This window comes from Monodelphis domestica, chromosome 3 (assembly GCF_027887165.1).
Source record: "Monodelphis domestica isolate mMonDom1 chromosome 3, mMonDom1.pri, whole genome shotgun sequence".
In the NCBI taxonomy this organism is placed as follows: Eukaryota; Metazoa; Chordata; class Mammalia; order Didelphimorphia; family Didelphidae; genus Monodelphis; species Monodelphis domestica.
The window spans coordinates 271763493-271788860 of NC_077229.1; the positions used below are offsets into that span (position 1 = coordinate 271763493).

The window sequence follows — 25368 nt, forward strand, 5'->3', positions numbered from 1 at the left end:
ATAGGCATCTAAATGGATAAAGACCCAAGGAACTTTAAAGAGACTGGAGGTTATATTTTTACGGCATTTCAGACTCCAATGGTTTATACAAATCTCTGTATTCTATTGCATTTTACTTTTGCTTTGTTTAAGATTTAACTTTGTGATTTTAAGTTCATTACTGCATTCAATATTATTCTGTTACACTGAATCATTTTAATGTACTGAGTTTTAACTACTGTTTAATTCTGTTGCTTTCCCCCTATAATCATATTGAACAAATATCACTGTAATTAAGCCCATATATGAAAACAGTTTTTCTATTTTTTTCCTTTGTAAATTGTCACATAGATAGATGGACTTCATCAGAACTAGTTACAATTGCTATAACAACCTTTGGAAAATTTACTGTGCTAAATATCTCAACTGATTTAAGGGTTTTTTTCTAGACATGATTTTTAGAATTTTTTTTTAATAATCTCTGGTTATTTTGCCTGCCCCTAACATGAGGTGTAAGGCCCATTCTAGTATCTGAAGTGAAATACAATTATAACCCCCAATATTCCCGCATTTCTAAATATGTGAATGGAAGTTGGGGCAGTTAATCTCAGGGCATTTGTATCCCTAAAAAGCCTCCAAAAAGGAGCACCCCTCATTTATACTCTTCAGCTCACTACTTTACTTCCACCAGAATGATCTCTAGATTTCTTGATGATGTTCTTAACCCAAAATTAGTTTTATTTTGTTTAAATACCAAAGTTGAAAGATTTGCTACGTTTGTAAAAACTTGTGACTAATATCCATCAGTTCATAGGCTTTTAAAAATGTCATACGGCAACTTATGTGAAATAAGATAGTGTGTCTGTTTGCTATTGTAATTAATTGGGCTATTGAGAATTTTGGGGATGATGATTCCTACATATTTGTACTACTGTTCTTTAACAATGAAAAATGTTACCTTGCTCAATTCATTTGCTCATACTCACAGTGGATCATGGCCAGATATGAAGAGGAAATGGATCTCATTTTTGGTGAGAAAGCCTTGCATTCTATATTTCTTAGCTGACACAGTGTGTCAGTGATTATAAGCTACATTTTTACTTTTAAAGCTCTTTTATTATTATAGTTTTCTTGCATGTGCAATATACAATTTCAGTTTTTTTTTATTTTTTCTCTCCTTTTTTATATTTCAAGCACATGTGACCAGCATTAAGATTTTCTTTAACTTTTTGATTTTTCAGTAATATAAGTTTAAAATACATTTGCTAATGCATGTTCCAAAAGCTTGAGACTATAAAAATGATGCCACTAATTGTTAATTCTGTCTGATTCCAGGACAAGATATACACAGAAGAGCCATTGCACAGGACCAAAGAAAATCCAATCCAGGATGGATTGATGCACTTCTAGGCCAATGCAAAGGTCTTGAACCTAGTGTGAAGACTTGAGGTTACTATGTTTAACATTGTTAGACATAGGCTTTCCTTGTGTCCACACTCACTCTGAAAATACTCACAGATGAGTATCCCCAAACTTTGGCTCCTATAATCTGGTCCCTTTTCTGTCTTTCATAGTGTGGTACCTTTCTGTAGTCCTGGCTACTGACTGGGTAAATGCATCATTGCTTAGATCATTTTAATTGGGCCTTGATTCAAGGACCTGTTATAGATTTATTTTTCTTTTACTTGGAATTTTTACACACAGGACTTTGATAGTCTATATTTTCATCCAGAAATTTTTCTTTTTTATTTAGATTTTTCTGATATCTTTTTAATTTCTCTTACCAATTGATTCATATACCTCATACCTCAGCCATGCATCCCTAAGTGATCCTATATTTTTCAATCACCCACAACACAGGGAAATGTAAAAAAATATTATTTTAAATTGCAAAGTTTAAATTCCCTTTAAAGAAGAATTTTAGGTAAAGAAAGATGCTACCTCTCTATCCAGAAACTGAACTGTTGGAGAAGATACCATGAAAAAGCCTCCAGACCACAAGCTACACAAGAATGAACTTTGGGTGTGGTTGATTGAACATTTATTTGTATGTATACTTTCATGCCAAAGGGGACTGACCCCTAACAGGCTTTTTGTCAATATGTCCAGCAATTATTGGTTTTGTTTTTTGTTTTTTTCTCGCCTATCCTCAAATTATTGTAATCTTTAAGTTGATTATGTTTTCATGATCCTTTGGGAAAAAAAAAAATTATTTTTTTTCCCCAAATGATCACATGGGAAAATGTAAAAATGGAGACTTGAACCTGGGACTCCATTTCCCAGGAGTCCTTGCTAGTTCCCAGAATGCCTTCTAATCTCACTGAGATTTCCACCTGGGCCAAGGTCAAGAATTTCTATTTAACCTGGCTGTAAAGGCTACTGGTTCTTCTTTTCCTTTTTCCGCTGGCAAGCAGATGCATCTCATGATGTGAGTGAAAATTGAATGGGCCTCTTGGCCCACCTAGCACATGCTTCTCTTACTTGTATTTTCCTAAATTCCTTATCTTAAAAAAACCTCTAAAAATATAATACTTCTAGAGAGAAACTAATTTCTACCTGCCTCAGTTTCTCCTCTAAATTTAACTCTTACACCTTCTGTCTTGGAATCAATACTGTGTATTGGTTGCAAGGCAGAAGAGTGGTATGGGCCAGGCAATGGGGGTTAAGTGACTTGCCCAGGGTCACACAGCTGGGAAGTGTCTGAGGTCAGATTTGAACCTAGGACCTCCAGTCTCTAGCCTGTCTCTCAATCCACTGAGCTACCCAGCTACCCCCTACTTATATATTTATTAAATCACTTTATTAAGACTCACTCATAACATACATGTTCCATTATATGCTAAAACATCATGTTTAAAAACTATATTTTGACCCTACAACACAGCTTTTGAAAACACCTTTAAATACTCCCAAAGTAATTCAACAAAATGATGCCACTGTTGTTGTTATTGTTAAATCATTGAGACTATCCATGGACCCATTTGGAGTTTTCTCAGCAAAGACACTGGAAGAGTTCACCATTTCCTTCTCCAGTTCATTTTACAGATGAGGAACCAAGGCAAATAGGGATAAATGACTTGTCTAGGGTCACACAGCTATTAAGTATCTACAAACAGATTTAAAGTCGAGTCTTCCTGATTCTAAACCCATAAAAAAACTATGACAATTATCTCAAGTAATAACAGGGGCCTGGTAATATTCAGAGCCCTTAAAAATCTTACACTTAAGTCAAGTTTAACTGAATAAAGGGGTCTTTAGAATTCTAATACTGAACATCCTGCCATTTCTAAAGAAAAGTGTAAAAATTAAAATTAATCATCAATAATTAAATATTATATTTTATAAGATTTATTAATGATCATTAGAAGTAAAGGAATAAAACGGTAAAATAAAAAACCACATGCCCATGACCAATCTACCTGTTCAAAACCCTCCTCCTCCCCCATGCTCCACCAGTCACCAGCCAGGAAGCAAAAAGAGAGAACAGGAACCCCACCCAATATATCTTCCAGTCTATGTCACCTCATGAGGAGAGGAAGTCAATGGGCTCCTGGGAAATGTAGTTTTTAGGATAACAGATTTCCAATTACCCTCTTCAGAATTCAATAGCTTTAAGCCTTTGTTTACAATACTTAATTTGTATAATAAAATTCAAAAATAAGAGAACAAACTACTAAACCTACTCTCATTGCAGTCAAACAATAAGAAATTATGAAGTGCCTACATATCAGGCACTGACTGTGCTAGATAGATACTGAGGATAAAAAGACAAAATGAAACAACTTCCTCCAAAAGAACTTATATTCTATTGGAAGAAAAGACATGTACAGCTCATAAATAAGCCTGTCAGAGCATAAAACAACACTATAAGATGCAATTGGCAATAAAGTAATGACTTGTTTTAATTTTATTCACTTTAAAACAAACCTGTCAAATTATACACCCCAATGAATACTATTCTTTGAAGCAGCCACTTCTGAGAAGCTAAACACATGTTTCAACAATGTTGCCAACATTTAAGATATTTTTGAAAGTTTTTCAGAATTGTCTCCAGAACCAGTTTAATATAAATCAGTTGCATCATAATTTTTTTTAACCCAAAAATCATCTCTAAGCTTGATGGCATATTTTATTAAGCCAACATGATACTAAATGATTTTTGACTCCTTCCAAAAATCAAAATCTGTACTGAAAGAGTAATAAATTGTCACTCAAGAATATAGATCATGAATGCAATTTGAAAAAAAGGTACTCCAAAAAAATTAATCTACTATCACAGATTAAGAGCTGGAATGAAATGGACCTCAAAAGGTCATTAAAATCCAATCCCTTCAATAATGAGCAAACTGAGGCCCAGTGAAATTAATTAACCCTCTCCCGATGGCATGGATTACAACACAACCTCTCAAAGTTACTATTTTTTTTTTAAACCACACCTTCTGTCTTAAAATTGATACTGAGTATCTGGTTCCAAGGTAGCAGAGCCACAAGGGTTAGGCAACTGGGATCAGGTGACTTTCCTACAGTGACACAGCTGGGAAATGGCTGAGACTAGATTTGAACCAGGATCTCAAATCTTCAGGCCTGATTTTTCTATCTACTGAGCCACCTAGATGACTACTAAAGTTACTATTTTAAAGAGGGCACTTGCCCTTCAATTGGGGAATGGCTGAACAAATTGTGGTATATGTTGGTGATGGAATACTATTGTGCTAAAAGGAATAATAAAGTGGAGGAATTCCACGGAGACTGGAACAACCTCCAGGAAGTGATGCAGAGCAAAAGGAGCAGAACCAGGAAAACATTGTACACAGAGACTGATACACTGTGGTACAATCAAAGGTAATGGACTCCTCCACTAGGGACAATGCAATGTCCCTGAACAATCTGCAGGGATCTAAAAAACACTATCCACAAGCAGAGTTTGATAAACTATGGGAGTAAAAACACTGAGGAAAAGCAAGTGCTTGACTACAGGGGGGAAGAGGATACGACTGAGGAGAGACTCTAAATGAACACTCTAATGCAAATGCCAACAACATGGAAATGGGTTCGAACCAAGAACACATGTGAAACCCAGTGGAATTGTGTGCCGGCTATGGGAGAAGTGGTGGGAGGGGGGCGGGGGGAGGAAAAGATAATGATCATTGTTTCCAATGAATAATGTTTGTAAATAACCAAATAAAATGTTTAAAAAGTTAAAAAAAAAAGAATAATAGACCATGTTTATGAGATGAAGTTTGAAAGGACATTTCATTCCAAACTGCTTTATTTGAAATTAGTAGCATAGCCTAAGTCGGCAGATGATGGCAGGGCTTAAAGTCCTGAAGACTTGAGTTCAAATATTCCCTCAAAAATTTATACACTGTATAACCCTGGATGAGGCACTTAAACTTATGGTGTCAGTTTCCTCACATGTAAAATGAGAATAATAGTAGTGATAACAAGAAGAGATAATAATGAAAGGGTTGTTGTGAGAATTAAAGGAGTTAATTATGAAAAGTTAGCAAAAACTTAAGAGTTATATAAATGCCAATCATTATTAGAGGGAAATGAAGTCAAGGGAAGTTTAAATCCGATCTCTGATATAAGTCCTAAAGAGATTCAAATCCAAACAGGTGCCAGGCATCCAGATGGGCAGCTAGAGTATGGGGAATGGAGTAAGAAAGATCTGAATTCAAATCCTGATTCCTTATTATGGACATAGCATCTTAACGTCTCTCAGTCTATTTCTGTAAAATGGAGATAATACTAGCACCTATCTTATGGTTGTTGTGATCATTCAATTAATTAACACATGTAAAATGTTTTTCAAACCTTAAATTGCTCTGTAAATGATTCTACAACCACACAGTTGAGTGTGGATAGAAATTTAATTAAGGACAAAAACAGGAAAGACAAATTAAAAAAAAAAAGAGGGCACTCATTTTTATTATACTTTGATATATTTAGTCATATTGTGTGTGTGTATGTGTGTATATAAGTATCTACTATGTACCAGAGACTGGGAATACAAAAGAGAAAAGACAGACAGACATAGAAATAAATAATTCAAGGCAGTGTTACATAGGGACAGAGAAGCCTCATGTCAAAGCAAAGAATACCAGGTTCAAGTTACACCTCTGACAAATACCAACTGTATGACCCTGTCCAAGTCACTATCCTTTCAGAGCCCACAAGCAAATCAAGAATAGAAGTAGGAAAACAGGTACTGATATGCACTGCTTGCTGATATGCTCCTTAGGAGGAGCTCTAGACACTGATGAAGAAGTCACAGGTCCAGATCAAACTATTCATAGATGTTTCAAATTAAATCTAGAAGGTAAACGAATCAAATAAGTGGTAAGGTATTTGGAGGTAAGTTTTGCTATATTTTTCTATCAAAAGCAAACATTCATGATTCTTCACAATTCGACTCCCTTCTTAGTTGTTTTTAAAATATATGTTATTTTCTACATTCTACTTCATGGAGATATAGTGTGCTGGATCCGGAAACCTGGGCTCAAATCTTGCTTGTGACAATTACTAGTTTTTCTAGATAGGCTTTTCTAAGCCTGTTTTTTTTTCCCATTTTTAAAATGGGAGATATTAATATAGTAACTATCTCAGGGAATTGTGAAGAGGCTAAAATGGAGTAAAGATTTACAAAGGGCTTTGCAAGAAAAAACCTATTTAAATACTAGTTATCATTATGCCCTAAGGCATTGCTTTACAAGTTTACATACAATAATGCAGAATCTAAACTAACTGTGGAGCATTAAGTTCATAATAAACAAGTACCTAATTCATCCTGGATAAATTATTTCAACCACGTTGTGTTTGTAAACACAGAAATAGAAAATCCCTTTTAAAAAAATGATCATTTATCTTACTTATGTGCTATTGATTCATCTTGTAAAAACTCTTCAGTTCAGCTGGTCAATCAACAAGCATACTCTGACATTGTTCTAACCACAAGGAGTTTATATTCAAATGAGTAAGATAGACACAATATGAGTATTTAAAGAATTATGAAATTAATACAAATTTTTTTTGTATTGTTGTTGTATATACAAATTGTATTTTATATACAAGTTGTATATACAAATTGATTTTGGGAGAGGATGCCTGACAAGGACCAAGAAAAATTTCCTGAAAAAAAATGATGTTTGAGCAGAGTTCTAAAGAAACCAAGAATTCCAAGAGGTTAAGGTAAAAAGGAGAGTGTATGGTAGCCAGCAAAAAAGAATGGAGATAAGAAATTGAGCATTAAGCATTCAAAAAGAGAGTATGCCAGTATAGCTAGCTGAAAGAATGTAAGGAAACAAAACATAGTAATAAGAAAGCCTAGAAAGGTAAGTAGGGGTCAGATTGTGGAAAGAGTCAAATATTAAAAAGAGGAGTTTATAATTCATCCAAGAGGTGATAGGAAACCACTGGTGTTTGTTGACTAGGAAAGTGAAATGGCAATTCTGAAGTTTTGGAAAATCAACTGTGTGGCAGAGATGCAGATGATGGACTGAAGTGTCAAGAAAGATATTAAGACACCAAAAAGAAGGCTAAAGCAGAAATTCAAGGAAAGGGTCTAAACAAGACTGCTAGCTTTCTGAATGGAGAGGAGATTTAAACAAGGGATGTTTGGCAATGTAAAAATGGAGATTTGAACCCCAGACTTCAAGGAATATGACTGAGATTCATACATGGGTAACTGGAAGACTGTAATGCCCTCAACAGTAATAAAGGAATTGGGGGTTGGGGGAGGGTTATAGACAAAGAAAAGTTGTTTTAGACATGTTGAACATCATGGACATCAACTTTGATGTGTACAAATAGGCAGGTGGGAAATCTAGATTAGATTTCCAGGGAGAATCTAGTCTGGTTAATTGGAAGTTATCTGGATAGAGATGATAAATGAACCAGTGATCAGGAAATAATATTCAATATGACACCATTATTCTTTAAAATGGATTCTAAGTTAGCCTTTTTATACATCTCCACATATAACTTCAACTTTTAAGACTTGAACTACATTCCATTTCCTTAAGATTTTCCTCTACTTTTTAACTGATCTGTCACAACTTGCTAGTAGGTTACACTGAGTGGATTCTGTTCACCACATGACAAGAATCTCCAACATTCCAGGAAACTGATTTGATGGTGTGGACAAAATTCGATGGTATGGAAAAAATATGGACAGTGTGCATAATAGAAATCCATCTCATTACTTTTAAAGTTACATTATACATTTAGGAGAAAAATCTTATGAGGATAAAACAAAATGGGATAAAGATTCTGACAAATTCACTTCACTATTTTCTCCCAGTAATTCCTGTCTGCCTTTTCCCCAAGACATTTCTGAAAACTAAACTGACAAGACACCATAAACATCAAAAAACCAAGTTCTAATCTTGGATTGACCACTAATATAATAAATGGGCAGGTTAAATGATCCTTATGGTTTCTTCCAAATCTGTAGCTCAATGATAGATATAATTAATAATGAAACCACCTTTTCTTAAGAAATGAAGTCTTAGTACTTACACTCTTTATCTTGATGTTTCCCCAATCGTCATCCTGTTTTAAAGAAAAAAGTGCTACAATTAGGACTGGAGATGATAATTCTATTCATTCAAATATCTCCTTTCCTCTGTGTTCTTCCTTAAAAAACAAGTATCTTCCTTCTTCTGCCTTATGCAGAAGTCAGCACTCCTAACAATACAAAGAATACAAAAACACTAAGCTAAGATAATATCAGATAAGATTTTAAAAGATAATTATCCAGAGCTGTCATAGCTAGCAAGTGGCTGATATGAACAAGGAAAATAAAAATTAGTAAATTAATGAATTGTGTTTATGTGTACTATTTTTTTAAGTCTGCCTTGAACCTAGGAAATATAAGTATGTTTTTTCCCTAAGTATATTTGGATTTCTTAAATACTAAAAGCATATCTGAAAATCAAACTCAACATACTTCTATGTTCACAGCACTAAACAAGAAATTGGTCAATATAGATGGTAATACAAAGGGATATATTATTCAGAAAACATGAGTTAATCTAAGATATCACCCTCAATACTCCTAACTTCCTCTTTAATAACATACTATCAAAAAAGTGTGTATATATATACACACACACACATATATATACACATACATATATATTCAATTCCTTCTTAAAACTCCAATTTTTCAATATATCAAAGTTTACAACATATTGCTTCCTGCTATTTTTATTTAAATCCAAAGGATGGAGCAGCTAGGTGGGACTCAATGGATAGAGTCAGGCCCAGAGAAAGGAGGTCCTGGGTTCAAATATGGCCTCAGATACTTCCTAGCTATGAGACCTTGGGCAAGTCACTTAAGGCAAAATGCCTAGCCTTTATTGTTCTTCTGCACTGAAAGTGATACTTAATATCAATTCTAAGAAGGTAAAGGTTAAAAAAAAATGCATTGTGACATTTCCATCACAAAAAAACGCAATGCATTAGTCACACACAATATATAATAAAAATTCATAAATGTCATGTGAAATTCATAAATTTCATAAATGTTCTTAAAACTGGTTTTGGTGGCTAGGATACAGTATGTGATTTTTAAAATTTCAACTATATTGGTATATCTTGGGACGTCTATACATATAACTAAAATACTGAATTCTTCTAAATATAACTTTTTAAAATTAGTTTCATGTGTTATTATTTTAAGTTTGTATATGTTGTATTTGTAGCAAAGTTGAATTTTTATAAATATAGTATCACTTTTATAAGGTATCTATAGTTGGAGCTGGAGGGAAGGGACGGGGGACATCAAATTTATCAGAAGACCTGGGTTCAAGTTCAGCTCTGAAAGAGCTTAGATACATTACTTAAATTCTCTGAGCTTTAGTTTCCTCATGTGCAAAATGAACATAATCATACTGTACTATCTGTATCATAAGAGTCTAGTTTTTCTGTCATTCAGTCGTGTTTGGCTCTTCATGAGTCCATGGCCCATACTGTCCATGGAGTATCTTGGCAAAGATACTGGAGCAGTTTGCCATTTCCTTCTCTAGCTCATTTCACAGATGAGAAAACTGAGACAAACAGGGCGAAGTGATTTGCCCAGGGTTACACAGCTGGTAAGAATCTGAGGCCAGACTTCAACTCAGGAAGATGAGTATTCCTGACTCTAGGCAAGGCAACACACTTGCACCAACCAGATGCTCTATGAAACATCTAGAGGCCCCAATAAAGCATGATGTATTATGATATGCATAGTGTACAGGATTAGCTTACTAGTGAGGGATTCTTTGGAAGTAATGGACTAACCACACGATGCTGAGCAAGTCATTTAACTTTTCAGAGACCCCATCTTAGTAACAAGACTATGAGGTTGCAGACCAGCTGCCAATACACATTGGTAGAAGGAATTTGCTTACCGAGTTCCCTACACCAATAAAATCAAAGGTCCAAATAAACAAGTTTCAATGTTTTACCATTTTAAATGTATTACCCCTCCCTTTAAGCCAATTCAGAAGCTTTACAGCTCTTAATATGAAAAATAAAAAATGAAATATGGAAAAATATAAGCCTTCTAAGATCCAAATGTGCTCAGACACTCAGTTTTCTGTTTATTTGCATTTATTTGAAATGATTTTAAATTTTGTTTGATTTTTATTGTTAAATATCCCCAAATGGTCTGGGGATAAAAAGAAAGTATATCTTACTTCTCTTGTATCAGTGCCCCTCACCATTATCCCAATACACATAAGAAGTTATCTATATTTTGGAACATTACCCTAAATTATCACCACCTAATTTATAGCCAAATAAGCAAAGATGGCTAACTAACAGCCCAGAGCACCATATGGCAATTTGTACATAACCCTTGAAGGAAACATATTAGGAAAAGAATGAGTACCATGCCATATTGCACTTATGCTGAATAAAACATGTGCTCTCAAATACTTAATATATTACAACTAGCATGTAAACAAGCTACAACATATTAAAAATAAGGACTTTTTGATAAGTGACATAAGAATATTTATGATTGGAAAAGGGGGTAAGCTGATCATATAGTAAAAAAGGAAGAAGTACACACATGTAGACTGTGGTCCTATGCACTGCACTGGTATTTATGAAATATTAAAAGACCTAAAGAATGTCCTCTAGGTACATTGATTTCCTATGAAGTATTTAGGGAAAAACATGGAAAAGAATCATAAAGAATAAAAAGGCATGGATAAGTTATTATATGAATGATAGAGGAAGTTTTCATTTGGATGTGTTCACAGATCAAGCAAAATCAATAATTGCTTGCTTTTTCTCCATGGTCTTGCTGCTACTGGTCCACAAAATGTGAATTAATTTTAATATTAGGTAAAAACTTATTAAACCTATAAGACAGATATGCATATTTCAATACCAAAAAAATTACAAAATGATGTTTGTATAGTTTATTTGGATCTATAACCCTATTCATTATCACAGTAAATTCAGTATAGAGACTACATTTTACATATACATTAGAATGAAATGTATAACAAATGTCCATTAACTAATAACATTAATTATTGCTACTATGCAATGAAAAAAAAAGTATTGCTGACTTTTACCTTCAGAGTGCCTCCTTTCACCATAACTTTCTGTCTAGCAGGCTGGACTCCTGTCAGTGCAAAAAGCTGAGCCTTGAATACCATGGGAGGTTCGTCAGTATTCAGTTCTACACCATCAAACTTTTCTTTTCCCCATTTTACATTAACTGCAAATGAAAACACAATTATATGAATTCATAGTACCATAGAATTTTGGAACAAGAAGCCTGAGTTATGAAAATCTACATCCAAACTGCTTAAATAAATGGCCCAAAGTCCGCATGGCTGATTACCATATATCCAAATAAGTTTTCCTGAAGTCCTCAATAATTTAAAGGAGTTCTGAGAAAAAATAGTTTGAGAGTTCAAGTTCAGTAATTTTCAGGCACATCCAACTCTTTCTGACCCCATTGGGGATTTTCTTGGTAAAGATACGGGAGCAGTTGGCCATTTCCTTCTCCAGCTCATTTTGCATATAAGGAAACTGAGGCAAACAGGGTTAAGTGACTTGCTCAAGGTCACATAGCTACTAAGTGTTTGATACAAGATCTGAACTCAAGAAAATTGATTTTCTTGACCTCAGGCCCAGCACTCTATCCATTTTTGTCCCCTAGCTTTTGTGCCCAGTTTTAAGAACTGATGGCCATATTAAAATCAAAGACTATGGATTCTCGGGCCAGTACTCTTTCATTTGCACTAAATTGACTAAATTCTTGTCACAAAAGTCAATCTGTCATAGTATTTATTTACAACAGAGACTTCTAAGAATCTTGCAAATTATGATATTTGGAGACAGTCAATATTGTTGGAAGAGGATAAAAGTGAAGAGAAGTAAATAATCATATCATATAGTATTTTGGATCATTAAGAGAATAATTATACAGGAAAAGGTCTGAAGAAACTCAAATATGAGAAATGATGGGTGATTCATGCTTCTACAAAGACAGGATAATGAAGTAGAGATTCCGAAGGATGCAAAATCTGACTTTTAAAATTTTTTTTTGAAAAAATAACTTGAAAATGTAAATCTAAATCTAAAGGGACAAAACTATGAGTTAAGCAAAAATAAAAAAGACAATAATGAATCATTTATTTTTCAATTATAAGAAATGTAATGTTTTCTTTAGCATATACAACTAGTCCCTCAAAAATTCATCTTAAGAGAGCAGCAGCTAGTTGATTTATTTGATTGTTAGGGGAAACTACAGTTAGAACAATCAACATATTTTTTTAAATGAACTTCATTTCATTTGCCCTTGGTCATGTAATATTTGCATGTAATTTTATACAAAAGTAGTATCTACCTAATTTATATCAGCTCAGAATTCTTACTTGAAATTGGAATTTAACAGGCCTTAAAAAGTTTTCAAAACACAAGATTTGGTACTTAAAAAATTTTAAGTTTTATAAAAGAAAGAAGGCTGTAATTTACAAAAAAAAAAAAGCTGGGACTAACAGCAATTTGTACTAGGAAAGCTGTGGTTTTGGGAAAAAAAAACAGGATTAGAAATGCTTGTAATCATGGGCAAAAATCTGTTTTTGAGCCTCAGTTTGTTAAAACTATGGTAACTTTTTCATAGGGTTGCCAAGCTTAAATAAGATAATGTATGTAAACCTTCAAGAGCAAATAACATGTCAACTTTTGTTATTATTCTTTTAACACCTTCCAACATAAGTATTGCACTCTAGTTCTTCTAAATTTATGTGGGCTACATATGATATACAGAAATTACAATGATACAGGGAAGGTTTGGGGCAATCTCTACTATTTCTAGTTTCCCAGCAGTCTGACTTTCTTTACCATCAAATTATCCTGTTATATTGCCAGGTCCTCTGGGTCAATATTACCTTTGATAATGCAAAAACTTTTACTGCAGTAAAAAAAAAAAAGGAATTCTTCAAGCATCTTAGGAATTAAGTGACTCAGTAAGACAGAAAATTGAACTTTTTAGTTAGGAAAACCTGGGTTCAAATCCCAATTAGGCTTTGAGTTAGCTAAGTGGAAAGGTAGTTGGAGTACTGAGTCTGGGAGACAGCAGATCCATGCCCAAATCCGACCTCAGATACTTTATGACCTAGGCAAGTCATAATTTCTGTCTGCCTCAACTTTCTTAACTGTAAAATGGGAGCCCTGATAGTGTCTACCTACCTGGGTTGTTAAGAAGATTAAATGAAATCTGTAAAAGTCCTGGCACACAGTGGGTACTTATTGTTAATGTTTATTTCCTTCCTCCTTCACAAATTCTCCAAGCTTCAGTTAACTCATTTGTAAAATAAGGGTGTTGGGTACACCTGATGATCTCTAAGGTCCCTCTAAATCTATGATTCATTGATCCTACCTTCTGAATGTGAGGCCAAACTCTTGAATTCTTGAAAACTCAAATCAATATGCCAACAATCAGAGAAATAAAGGCAACGTTTTTGCTGCCATTTTAAATTAAGCTTGTTTTGCACCAGCCAAGCTAAAAACTATCAGGCTAAAATAACATAACCTTTTATTTTAAACTCTTATCTTCTGTCTTAGAATAGATACCGAGTATCAGTTCCACGGCAGAAGAGCAGTAAGGGCTAGACAAACTGGGGTTAAGTGACTTGCAACGGGGCACACAGCTAGGAAGTGTCTGAGGCTACCCTTGAACCATGGCCCTCTCATCTCCAGTCATGACTCTCAATCTGAACCACCTAGCTGCCCGGTCCCCTCCCAAAAAAAATATCACTCCCTAGAAGCACGGTTATCCGGGAGGAAAAACTGCCATCATTCAGCCTGGCCGAAGACCAGAAGATAAAATACTGAGAAATGGAGTGGGAACTATTATCACGGGGCGTTTGAGAATCAATCCGGGAAGGGCTGCTGGGGTAGGAAGAGAAAGAAAAAGAGAACCGGGACACCCTAGAGCTCCGAACGCCCTGCTGGCCCGCCAGCCCAAAACTCCTGCCGCCTCAGCCCGAGTGCAATCCTCCAATGCAGCGCGCTCCCTCCACCAGGACCCTGGGTGGTGTGTGTGTGTGTGTGTGTGTGTGTGTGTGAGTGTGACAAACGTCAAGGCGCGTTCTGCAAAGTCACCTAGCAAGGAAGGCCAAAGCCCGCTCCCTCCCCACCCCGGCCTCCAGGCCCCTTTCTTCCCCCACCCCCAAGACGGGGCCCGGACGTGCTTTTGAGATCCTCCCCGAACGGAGGTGAGACGTCCTGGAGTAAGGGCAGTTCCTCACTGACCCCCACTTCCACCCCAGAGCCCAGGCTTGGCCGGCGCCTCCGCCCGAGGGAGGCCTAGTGCTCCGGGGAGCCGCCTGGGGGAGGACGCGAAAGAAGGTAAGGGGCCCGGAGGGAGCTCACCTGAGAAGAGCGGCATGGCTGAGGGAAGCGGCGGCACAGGAGGCCCGGGACAGGGGGCAACTGAGGAGGGGAAGGAAAACGAGGAGACGAACTAGAAGAAGCGGCTGTGGCTGCGACGGGAGCGGTTCGGGCAGGGCTGGAGATCCGGCGGCGGCAAAGGAGGCTCCGGCGCAACTCTTGAGTCTCATTCAAACCGGCCCCTGACGATGACGCAGCAACACGCCGTTCGCTGGGCACAGAAAGACCTCTGGGGAGGTGGGGGGGGTACTAAAGAGGGAGGGAGAGAAGGGAGGAGAAAAAAGGAGGGAGTGCCTGAGAGAGGGAGGGGGAAAGGGTGGAGACAGAGAGGTAGGGGAGGGAGGGAGGGGGAAAGGAAAGAGAGAAATTGGGAAGGGAGGGGAGGGATGGAGACGAAGGCGGGACGGAGAGGATCTATATGGGGAGGGGAGGAGAGAAGGGGACGGAAGGGGAGGAGAGAAAAGAGAAAGAGGCGGGGAAGGTTTAAGAAAAGGAAGAACGAAGAAGAGAGCGATTGGGTAAAGGAGCGGAAGGGGCAGGGCTCAGAGCGACAAGGAGAGGGGGAGGGACAAATCGGGCATAGAGGGGTGGGAAGGAGGAGTGAGAGAAAAAGGACGGGAGGAGGAAGGACCAGGAGCGACTGAATGGGAAGGGGAGGAGGGAGGAAAGGAGTAGGGTGGGGAAAGAGAAGTAAAAAGGGGGAAGGGGAGGGTGGAAGGAAGGAGCCGAGTGGGATGGGGACGGAATGGGGCGGGGGCCAAGTGCCGCTTGATGGTGTCAGCGCGCGTGCGTGCGTGAGTACGTGCGTGGAGTGAGGCGAGGTCTCGGAGATTCAAGCATGGCCCACTAGGCCTCTCGGTAGCGGAAGACCGTTTGGTCGCGTGGAGGCGGAGTGGGGTTCGAGTTTTGTGCTCGAATTAGATCACCCTCTTCCACCTTGTGGGAGTTAATCAGCCATCATTGGCGCCCCATTCACATGTTAATTTTGTCCCTGTGGGTGTCTACCGCTGGCCTCAGAGTGGGTATTGTTTTTTATGGACTATCCCGAGTTTGAAGGGCCAGAGGATGGGGTGTATAGGGTGTCCTTTAGTTTGGATCCCTTAATCTTGCCACCTTTCCTGGTGTAGATGTCACCACCCCTCCTGGCCATGAGCTTCAAGGTGCAGGCTTGGGTCCTGCTTCAACTTGTTTACTACGTAAAAGATAAATGCCGCAGATTTTGTATTTATTGGCTGTACCCCAACCCCGGAATACCCTCCTCACCTTGAAAACTGTCAAAAAAAATAATGAAACTGGCAAAAATGTGTTAGGGTCAAATATGATAGACTTTGCTACTAGCAGCAATACAATGGTCCAGGACAATTCTGAGGGATTTATGACAAAGAAGGCTACCTACCTCTAGAGAAAGAACTGTTGGAGTAGGAATGCAGACCATGTGATTTTATCATTTGTTTATTTGGGTATATGTTTTGGGATTTTGATTTTATAAGATCATTCACTTACAAAAATGAATACTATGGAAGGAAATATGTTTTTCATGATAATACATTTATAATCCAGATCAAATTGCTTGCCAGAACCAGGAGGGGGGAGGGAAGACGAGAGGGAGACAATTTGGATCATATAACTTCTTAAAACTTATGTGGAAATTTGTTATTAAAATAAATATGATAAATTTTAAAATGTGGTAGGGGTTGTAGAAAATAGGCATGATGATACATTGTTGGTAGAACTGTGAATTTGTACAACCATTTGGAATTATGCAAATAAGTTGGATGGTATGCATACCCTATGAACCAGAGCTTATTCCCCAAGGAAGCCATCTGTATGAAAAAATTCCCAATAAACTCCAAAATATTGATAAAAGTGCTTTTTGTAGCTAAGAATTGAAAACAGTGTAGATACCTATCATTTGGGGAATGGTTAAAGAAATTGTGGTTCATGTACATGGAATATTACTATGCTGTAAGAAAGTATATGGAAGCAACACATCAAAAAGTCAAAAATAAATGTAGCAGCATCACAAATATCAAGTGGGATTCAAATGAACAGACATTCCCAATCTACTCCTTTATGGAGGTAGGAGATCCATAGGTTCTACATATTATACACATATTCAGACTTTTTCAATATATCTACCAATTGTGCTAACTTCCCCCCATCTCTAAAATATACTATTTGTTGGGGGCAGCTGGGTACCTCAGTGGATTAAGAGCCAGGCCTATAGACAGGAAGTCCTAGATTCAAATATGACCTCAGACATTTCCTAACTGTGTGACCCGGGACAACCCCCATTGCTAGCCTTACTATTGATTCTATGACAGAAGGTAAGTGTTATATATATATATATATATGTGTGTGTGTGTGTGTGTGTGTGTGTGTATATATGTATGGGATGGCTCTCTGGGAATTGGAGGGAGAGGGATACATGGGATACTACAGTGATGTCAGAAAGAGAAAAGGATAAAAACTTAAGTAAAAGAGTGAACCCCCCTGTGGCAAATTTTTGGAAGGACACTAAGAGTTAAAAAGAATGATAGAGCATGGATGGATTGCTATTTGCATCCTTGTACAGCTTACCCATATCAATGAGATAACAGATTTACCAAAGTTGTATGATGTTTCAAGATATATTTAATATATTATTATAGTAATGTTTATTCACTCAGTCAAACGAAGTTATAATCAACATATTATTTTGATCAACATGAAATCTAACAATTTAAAAATATTGACTTTTGCAGTATGTATATTTCTATATCAATGGTCATATAAATTAAAGGGGCCTTAGAGACAGGAAATTAAATGCTAGAGAGTTTAAGTTGTTTGCCAAGAACAGCCACGCAGATAGTGAGATAAAGTTAATATAAAAACTTAGGCCTTCTGATTTCAAATACACACAACATTCTTTCTGCTCTACTTCTGAAGGCTGGCCTCTGTTTTTATACAAATGCCTACATTAGTGGACAAAGGCATTTTTCCCTCCTTCCCCTAATCAAAAGACAACTCAGTGACTGGATAAAAGACCCTTCCCTTCCAAAGGGGCAAAAGGTTCCTACAGAAAAAGGCATAGCACCTGTAATCAGAAAGAGCAATAACTGGATAAACTAAAGCAATACCCAAAAATCACCTCCCAAAAACCACATAAGGAAGGTAACTTTTATGCTTAGGACTTTATGTAGCTGTGAATTTAATCTGATCTTGGCAAGATATTTATTTTTCAAGGTTTCAATTTAGGACTTTTTTGTTTGTTTTTCATATTTCCTAATTGTTATTTTTATTTTTCAAGTAAAGTAGCTTTTAAAAAATAAATCTATCATTTCTTCTCTCCCTCTCTGTTAGGCAAATTAAAAAAAAAAAACCCTCAATAAATATTCACATCATTCACCAAAATAAACTCCCACATTAACTATGTCCAAAACTTCATCTCTTTCAAATGAGTGGTATGTTTCATCTTCCTTCTTTGGAACTCATGGACTATCACTGAAATAAGCATAGAAACATCTAACCCCTGTCCCCTTTTAATTCAGGTTCCATATTAGAACAAGAGGCACCCTCTGAATGCCTCAATCAGTCATGAAACAAGGAGGCTTACTTTGTACAAACCCAGCAAGGCTCAGTTCTACATACTCTTAGGATCATTGCTGCAGAAACTCCTCAGATTTATGTTTGAACTAATGCAATTACTTCAGTTCCTAACTGAAAAGAGTCCCCAAAAAACCTGTACCCTAGAGTTGAGAGTCATCAAAGTCCTCTTCCAACTGCCTTTCAGATACCTTGATTTGACTGTTCAGTAGACATCTGAAATTTAACATATCCAAAACTGACTTATCTTCTTCCTTAAACCCTTCCCAGCTCCTACCTTCCCTATTATTAAAGAAGTCTGGGGGCAGATTGGTGGCTCAGTGGATTGACAGCTAGGCCTAGGGACAGGGGGTTCAAATATAGTCTCAGACACTTCCTAGCTATGTGACCTTGGCACATCACTTAAGCTGAAGTGCCTAGCCTTTATTGATCTGCCTTGAAAGTGTCACTTAGTATCAATTCTAAGATCAAAGGTAAGGGTTTTTAAAAAAAAGTCAACCCCATCCTCCCAGTCCTTTCAGGCTCACAAGCTAGGATTTATCTGGATTCCTCACTATTATCTCACACCCTATATCATTGATGGTAAACCTATGGCACAAAGATGGCACACAGTGTTTTCTGTAGGCACTCAGGCCATCTTTCTGCCCCATCCTCCAACTCCCTTCTCCGTGCCCCCCACCCCTGCCCCCGAGTTTGTTACTAGAAAGGCAGAGGGACTCAGGTAGGGGACTCATAGGCTGCAGAGCTGGAGAGGAGTGTAAGGCTCAGGCCACTCACTCCCCTCCCCCTCTCTATGCCCCCCGAAGACATTCTTCACTTTCCCTGCTCCTCCACCCAGCAGCCCAATGGGAGTGCTTCCTCCCTCCCCTGTGTGGGGTGAGGGGAGACACACCTGACAAAGTGGACAAGAGGGGCCTGTCATTCTAATTCTAAAAGGTTCACCATCACTGCCCTATATCAATCTGTTGCTAAAGCCTATTTATTTCACCTGTGCAATATCTCTTAAATGCACCCCTTTATGTCCTCTGAGGGGATCCTCATGCCTTGATTTTGTAATAGCCTGCCTCAAAGCTCTTCCTACTCTAATCCATCCACCATTCAGCTATTAAGCTGGTTTTCCTAAAATATAAGTCCAATCATGTCACTCCTCTATTCAATAAACTCCATGGTCTTTCTATTGCCTTCAGGAGCAAATACAAAATACTGTACTTGGGGGTAGCTGGGTAGCTCAATGGATTGAGAGCCAAGCCTAGAGACAGGAGGTCCTGGGTTCAAATCTGACCTCAGACACTTCTAGCTATGTGACCTTGAGCAAGTCACTTATCCCCCATTGCCTAGCCCTTACTGCTCTTTTGCCTTGGAACCAATACACAGTATTAACTCCAAGTCAGAAGGTAAGGGTTAAAAAAAAAAAGCTGTACTTGGCATTCAAAGCCTTTTATAGCCTAGCCCCCTCCTACCTTTCCAGAATTCTTACAGCATACTCCTCAATATATATTCTATGATCCAATAACACTGGCCTTCCCTAAACAAGACATTCCATCTCTTAAGTTACTGGTGTTTTTCTCTGTCCCCTTTTTCATCTCTATCTACTCATCTCTTTAGCTTCCTTTAAGTCCCAAAATGAAATCTTAACTTCTAAAGGATACCTTCCCCAAACCCTCTTTTAAAAACAAAACAAAACAACAACAACAACAACAAAAACCCTTACCTTCCATCCTAGAATCAATACAGTGTAATGGTTCCAAAGAAGAAGTGGTAAGAGCTAAACATTTGGAGTTAAGTGACTTGCCCAGGGTCACACAGCTAAGAAATGTGTCAACTTTGAAAAACATAGACCCACCAAAGTAGTTAGAAAGGACAAATCTTTAATCAGGACAACAAAGACACTGCTCAGATAGGACACTACACAGAGCCAAAGCTCTGGGACTCTGGAAACAATGTCTCCAGGAAAAAGCCCCTCCAAAGGAGATTTTGTTGAATGAGCTAAAGAACTTGAGGGTCTTATATACACTTTTGGGGAATATAGGACAGAAAGGTTCAATTGATAGGCTTTACAATGGACACAAAGGAAGGGAATCCAGCTAGGGGCTTGACTCATATGGGAGAGTATGATGCTTTTACACTGCATACAAGTAAAGGATGATTCCAGCCAAGGTCTGAACTACTTGGGAAAGGCCTCTGATACAGTGGGGGGAAACTTCTAAAACAAAAGGATACTTGTAGAGTCCTGATAAGCAGGTCTACAAAGAGGGGTTCTTCCTTTGTGATAGGGACCCGAGGAGAGGCAAGGAGTCTGGGAACCAGGGTGAAGAATGACAGACACAGACAAATCAGTGTTTAAATAGGGCAGGCAAACCCCTATGATATTCTCCTTGGAAGGAAAATATAAGTATTATGGAACACGAGGTAGAGGAGGAGATGAAGATAGAGAATGCAAGCTGAGAAGGGCCATAGCCTCGGGAGAGGAGACGGTTTAGAGAGAGAGACAAAGAGAGAGATTCCTAGAGCAGAATGAAGATCCAAGAGGAGGTTCATGGGGCCGCCTCTGTATTTATTCCTGGGTGATTAGGGTGGTGTTCTCAAGCACGTAGCGATCATGTTACAAAGCATAGACAATTAAGATTGGATGGCAAAGTAAGAATAACAACTTTTGGGCGTGTACATTTCAACCCGCGCTTTTTCAGAGTACTCTGAACCAAAATGTTAATGAGTTTGTCTTAGGCAACAGGCCGCATGGCCAGGTCAAAAGATCACCCACAAATATCATTGGTATAACCTTGTGCCTGAAGACACAGTAACCATACAATCATTTATGTTTCATAGATGTGAATATGCTTGGAGTGCTACAATACTTAAGATTTTATTATATCTACTAATTCTATCTAAACTGAGACCGTTAGATACTTTAAGTTTATTATACAGTCTCTGACAAGGTCAGTCTGGGACTTCCCTTATAAGGCAAGTTCTGAAGGCACAGAGGTAAACTTGGGGGGTTCCATAAACACAGTTGACAAGTGTCTGAGGTCATATTTGAATCCAGAACCTCCTGTCTCTAGTCCTGTCTCAATCCACTGAGCCCTCTAGCTTCCTCCTTTCCCCAAACCCTCTTAATTCCAATTCCTTTCCTCTGTTATTTCCTATTTATCCCTTATGTAGTTTGCTTTGTCCATTATTTGTCTGCATATTGTTCTCTCTCACTCCACCCCACCTCCATCAGATTGTAAATTCCTAAAGAGCAGAGATAATTTTTTGCTTCTTTTTGTATCCTCAGCACTTAGCATAGTGCTGGGAACATAGTGGGTGCTGTCAACCTGAATTAAAGAAAATATAGCAAAAATTATGATCTTAAGTAGGGACAAGGAGTTGCAAGTAGGGGAACATCCAGCAGCAGCAAGTTCTGGGGGAGCCCAAAAAGGGGACTTGGTGAGGCTTTATTATAAAGTATAGGAAGTATAAAGTATAAAGGAACAGAAGGAAAGGAATATAATACTCAGATGATGAGGTTGCAGATGCAAGGGGGTTGGCACGTCCCAAGGTTTGACAAAATAAATTGTTTTGTTTAACAACCTAAAATCCATAGAGAAAACTTGGGAATCTCAAGAAGAGAAAGTTGAGTATTTCAAAATTGTCAGAGACTGGTGCTGGTCAGCCTCAAGCATTTCATGGATCTGATAAAAGGTACTAGGTCAGCTTTAGTCAGCTTAGAGTCCCGTTGTATTCAATACTTAATAAACGTCTATTTATCGATTGTTTCCCCAGAGCTCCTCCAAGTTTTGTTATTTTCTTCTTTTGTTGTTTTTGACAGTCTGATATGTGTACAGTATGTCAACTATATGTATAGAACTCCCAAATTTGCCTCTGTCCCTTGGGAACTTAAGGGGAGTCCCAGACTGACCTTGTCTTAGACTGAACAATCGGCCACCAAGCATTCATTAAATATCCTGAATAGGAGTGATAGAAATACTCAAATCTCAATCGCTCTTTTTGTCTTCGAAGTTTCTCCCATGGTACCTTAGGCCACTCCCTAGTACCCCAGCTTCAGTCTACAGTCTATTTCCCAAGCCTGATTATAACCAGTGTATGTTTTCTGTCCTTAATTTCCCAAAAGGTATATAAGACCCCAAATTCTTTTGCTCATTGGAAAAATCTCCTTTGGCAGTGTGTTATCCCAGAGACATTGTTCCCAGAGTCCCAAAGCTTTGATTCTGTCTGGTATTTAGCACATGACTCTGTGTGTTGGACAATCTTGAGCTTCATCTTTCTTATCCTGATTAAATACTTGTTCTTTTTAACTACTTTAATGGTTCTGTGTTTTTCAAGGTTGACAAGTAGAATCTAAAAATTGCTTAAATTTGCTAGTGATTTAGGTCATTTTTTCTTATGATTATTGAAGTCTTGAATTTCTTCTTTTGTAAAGTTCTTGTTCACATCCTTTAACTATTTTTCTTTTGGGGTCCTGGAAAAATTAAAATTAATATATAATAATTTCAAATATTATGTTTTATGAGATTCATTAATAATCACTAGAAGTAACACTAGAAATAAACACTAGAAGTAACAAAAAAAAAGGTAGTTATTTAACAAAATAAAAACACATGCCCATAGCTAATCTACATGCTCAAATAGCCTGCTCTACCAAAGTCACAGACAGGAAGCAAAGAGAGCTAAACACAGAACTCCACCCAATTTTATCTTCTGTCTACCTCAGCACATAAAGACAGGAAGTGAGTCGGCTCCTGGGTAATGTAGTTCAAAGGTAATGTAATCTCCAAAGGATTTTGTAAACATAATTAACTTTTAAATTACAATAATTTGGGGATAAAAGGAAAAGAGAACAAAACCAATGATTGCTAGGCACATTGACAAAAAGCCATTTGGGAGGGGGGGGAAGTCCCCTTTGGCATAAGAGTATACATACAAAACAAATTCATTCAACCCCCCACAGTTCAAATCACCACATCCCAAAGTTCACTCTGTTTCTTCTGGTGTAGCATGTGGTTTCTGAAGGCATCTTCCAGGCACCTTCTCCAAACAATTAGGGAAGGTAGCATGTTCCTTATCCTAAAATTACTCTCAAAAGAATTTAGACTTTGTATTACAGGATAATAATACATTGTCCCCTGAGAAGGATGGTAAAAAACACCCAGGGATACATGGCTGAATTATGAAGTATATAAATCAATTGTCAAAAGAAATAAAAAATGTGGATGAAATATAAAATATCAAAGTCTTATGCATAAAAATTCTAAGTAAAGGAAAAATAAACCTATAACAGGTCCTTGAATCAGGGCCCAATTAAAGTGATTTAAGCAATTATGCACTTACCCAATCAGTAACCAGGACTACAGAAAGTTTGCCACACTATGAAAGATAGAAAAGGGACTAGATTTTATTATAGGAATTATATTATATATAGGAATTATCATTCCCTGGTCTGATTTTACCATTTCTCTGGATTTCCAGTCAAGATGGCAGCTTAGAAGCAGCAAAAGTTCAGACCTCTGAAAACCCTTCCTTACCAATCACAAACTGAATGCTCCTAGGGGATTGAAATTCAAACTTAACAATAGGACAAAGCTGGGGAACCCTCCTTCTGGACTCAAATCAAAAGGTACACCCCCTAAAAGCCAGAATCCGAGAACACTCATGTCTAAGGGGAAGACAGAAGGAAGGTTCCAGGACCCCTCCCCACCAACCCAGAGCGCTGAGCCCCCAGCAGCAGCGGGAATCTCTTGGCCGGCAAAGGTGCTGTCCTGAAGGGTGCACCTTGAAAGCAACCTGGGCCAGGTTCGGGGCGTCCAACACAGACAGCAGGGAGAGAGACGGGGGCCTGCAACCCTGTGGCTGGGTCCTTCCATTGGAGTCTCATCAGAGGTTTTTGCTTGGGGCACATCCAGACCAACCCAGTTGAACATAATCCTAGCAGGAGTCCTCAGAGCTCAGGGAAGCCAAGATCCCTGCCCCCCCCCCCCCCAGAGTGCAGGGCCTTCCTAAAGGACAGGAACTTCTGGGTGGGCAAAGGCACCAGGGTACCTTGCGGACAGTGCTGTGTCAGGTTCAGAGTGTGGAAGTAAGGCAGCGGAGAAGCAGCTGGAGAGAACTGAAAGCAGTAACACCCGAAACACCGGCAGGCAGGGGAGGGTAGACTCTGGGCTTCCCCAGGAAAACAATTTGCCTGGGGCTAAAGCCTCGGATCATCAAACCCATACTCTGAGAGCCAGCCCTCCCCACTCAGATTTCTGACTGGAAAGGGGAGGAAAAACCATAGAGATGGCAAACAGTGCAGAGGTGCAACAGCCTCTGAACACCAAGAAAAGCAAGAAGAAGGGGGTGACTTTGGACACATTTTATGGACCAAAAATACAAAATACAGAGGAGATAAAATAGGAAACACAAATAAATTCTTCAAAACCTTCCAAAAGAAATGGAAATTCTCCACAAGCTCTTGAAGAATTTAAATTGGAAATTACCATTTCTCTGAAGGATATGGGAATCAGGATGGCAGCCAAAGTGAGGTGTTTGGTAGAATGTGGGACAGTGTATTAGGTGGTTCTTTTGTTAGGTGGTTTATGATAATACAGGGTTGCTGAGCAAGCACACTGAGCAATAAGGTAGTGAGAAGTCAGAGTCCTATCTCCCTCCTCTCCTCCCACCAACTTCTGTTATTCTCTTCGTCTGGAGTCAAGCTGAGATCCAGAATGAGTAAGTTGACTGAAAATATAACAGATAACTCACTCTCTAAACTGTTAGAAACAGAAGTTTATTTTAAGGAAGGAGGGGAAAGGGAGGATGGGTAGGAGAGAGGGGTTTAGGATTTCCCTGATCTAGAGTAAATCTTAAAATGAGTAAATAGAATTATATAGTCTTATAAAAGGGATGTTGTCAACAGTTTTC

General features: G+C 38.2%; 1 protein-coding gene across 2 annotated transcripts in view; it reads right to left on the reverse strand.

Annotated features, from left to right (window-relative positions):
* The window catches only part of USP14 (ubiquitin specific peptidase 14), a 41354-nt gene extending 24464 nt beyond the window's left edge, over positions 1-16890 (reverse strand). For both annotated transcript variants that reach the window (XM_001367880.4, XM_007487637.3), the window contains exons 1-3: positions 14869-16890; positions 11556-11701; positions 8500-8532 (exon numbers count right to left, since the gene is read on the reverse strand). In XM_001367880.4, the coding sequence (XP_001367917.1) occupies positions 8500-8532; positions 11556-11701; positions 14869-14884 (195 nt within the window). In that variant the 5' untranslated portion in view covers positions 14885-16890. The remainder of the gene's footprint in view (positions 1-8499; positions 8533-11555; positions 11702-14868) is intronic.
* Between the last annotated feature and the right edge of the window lie 8478 nt (positions 16891-25368).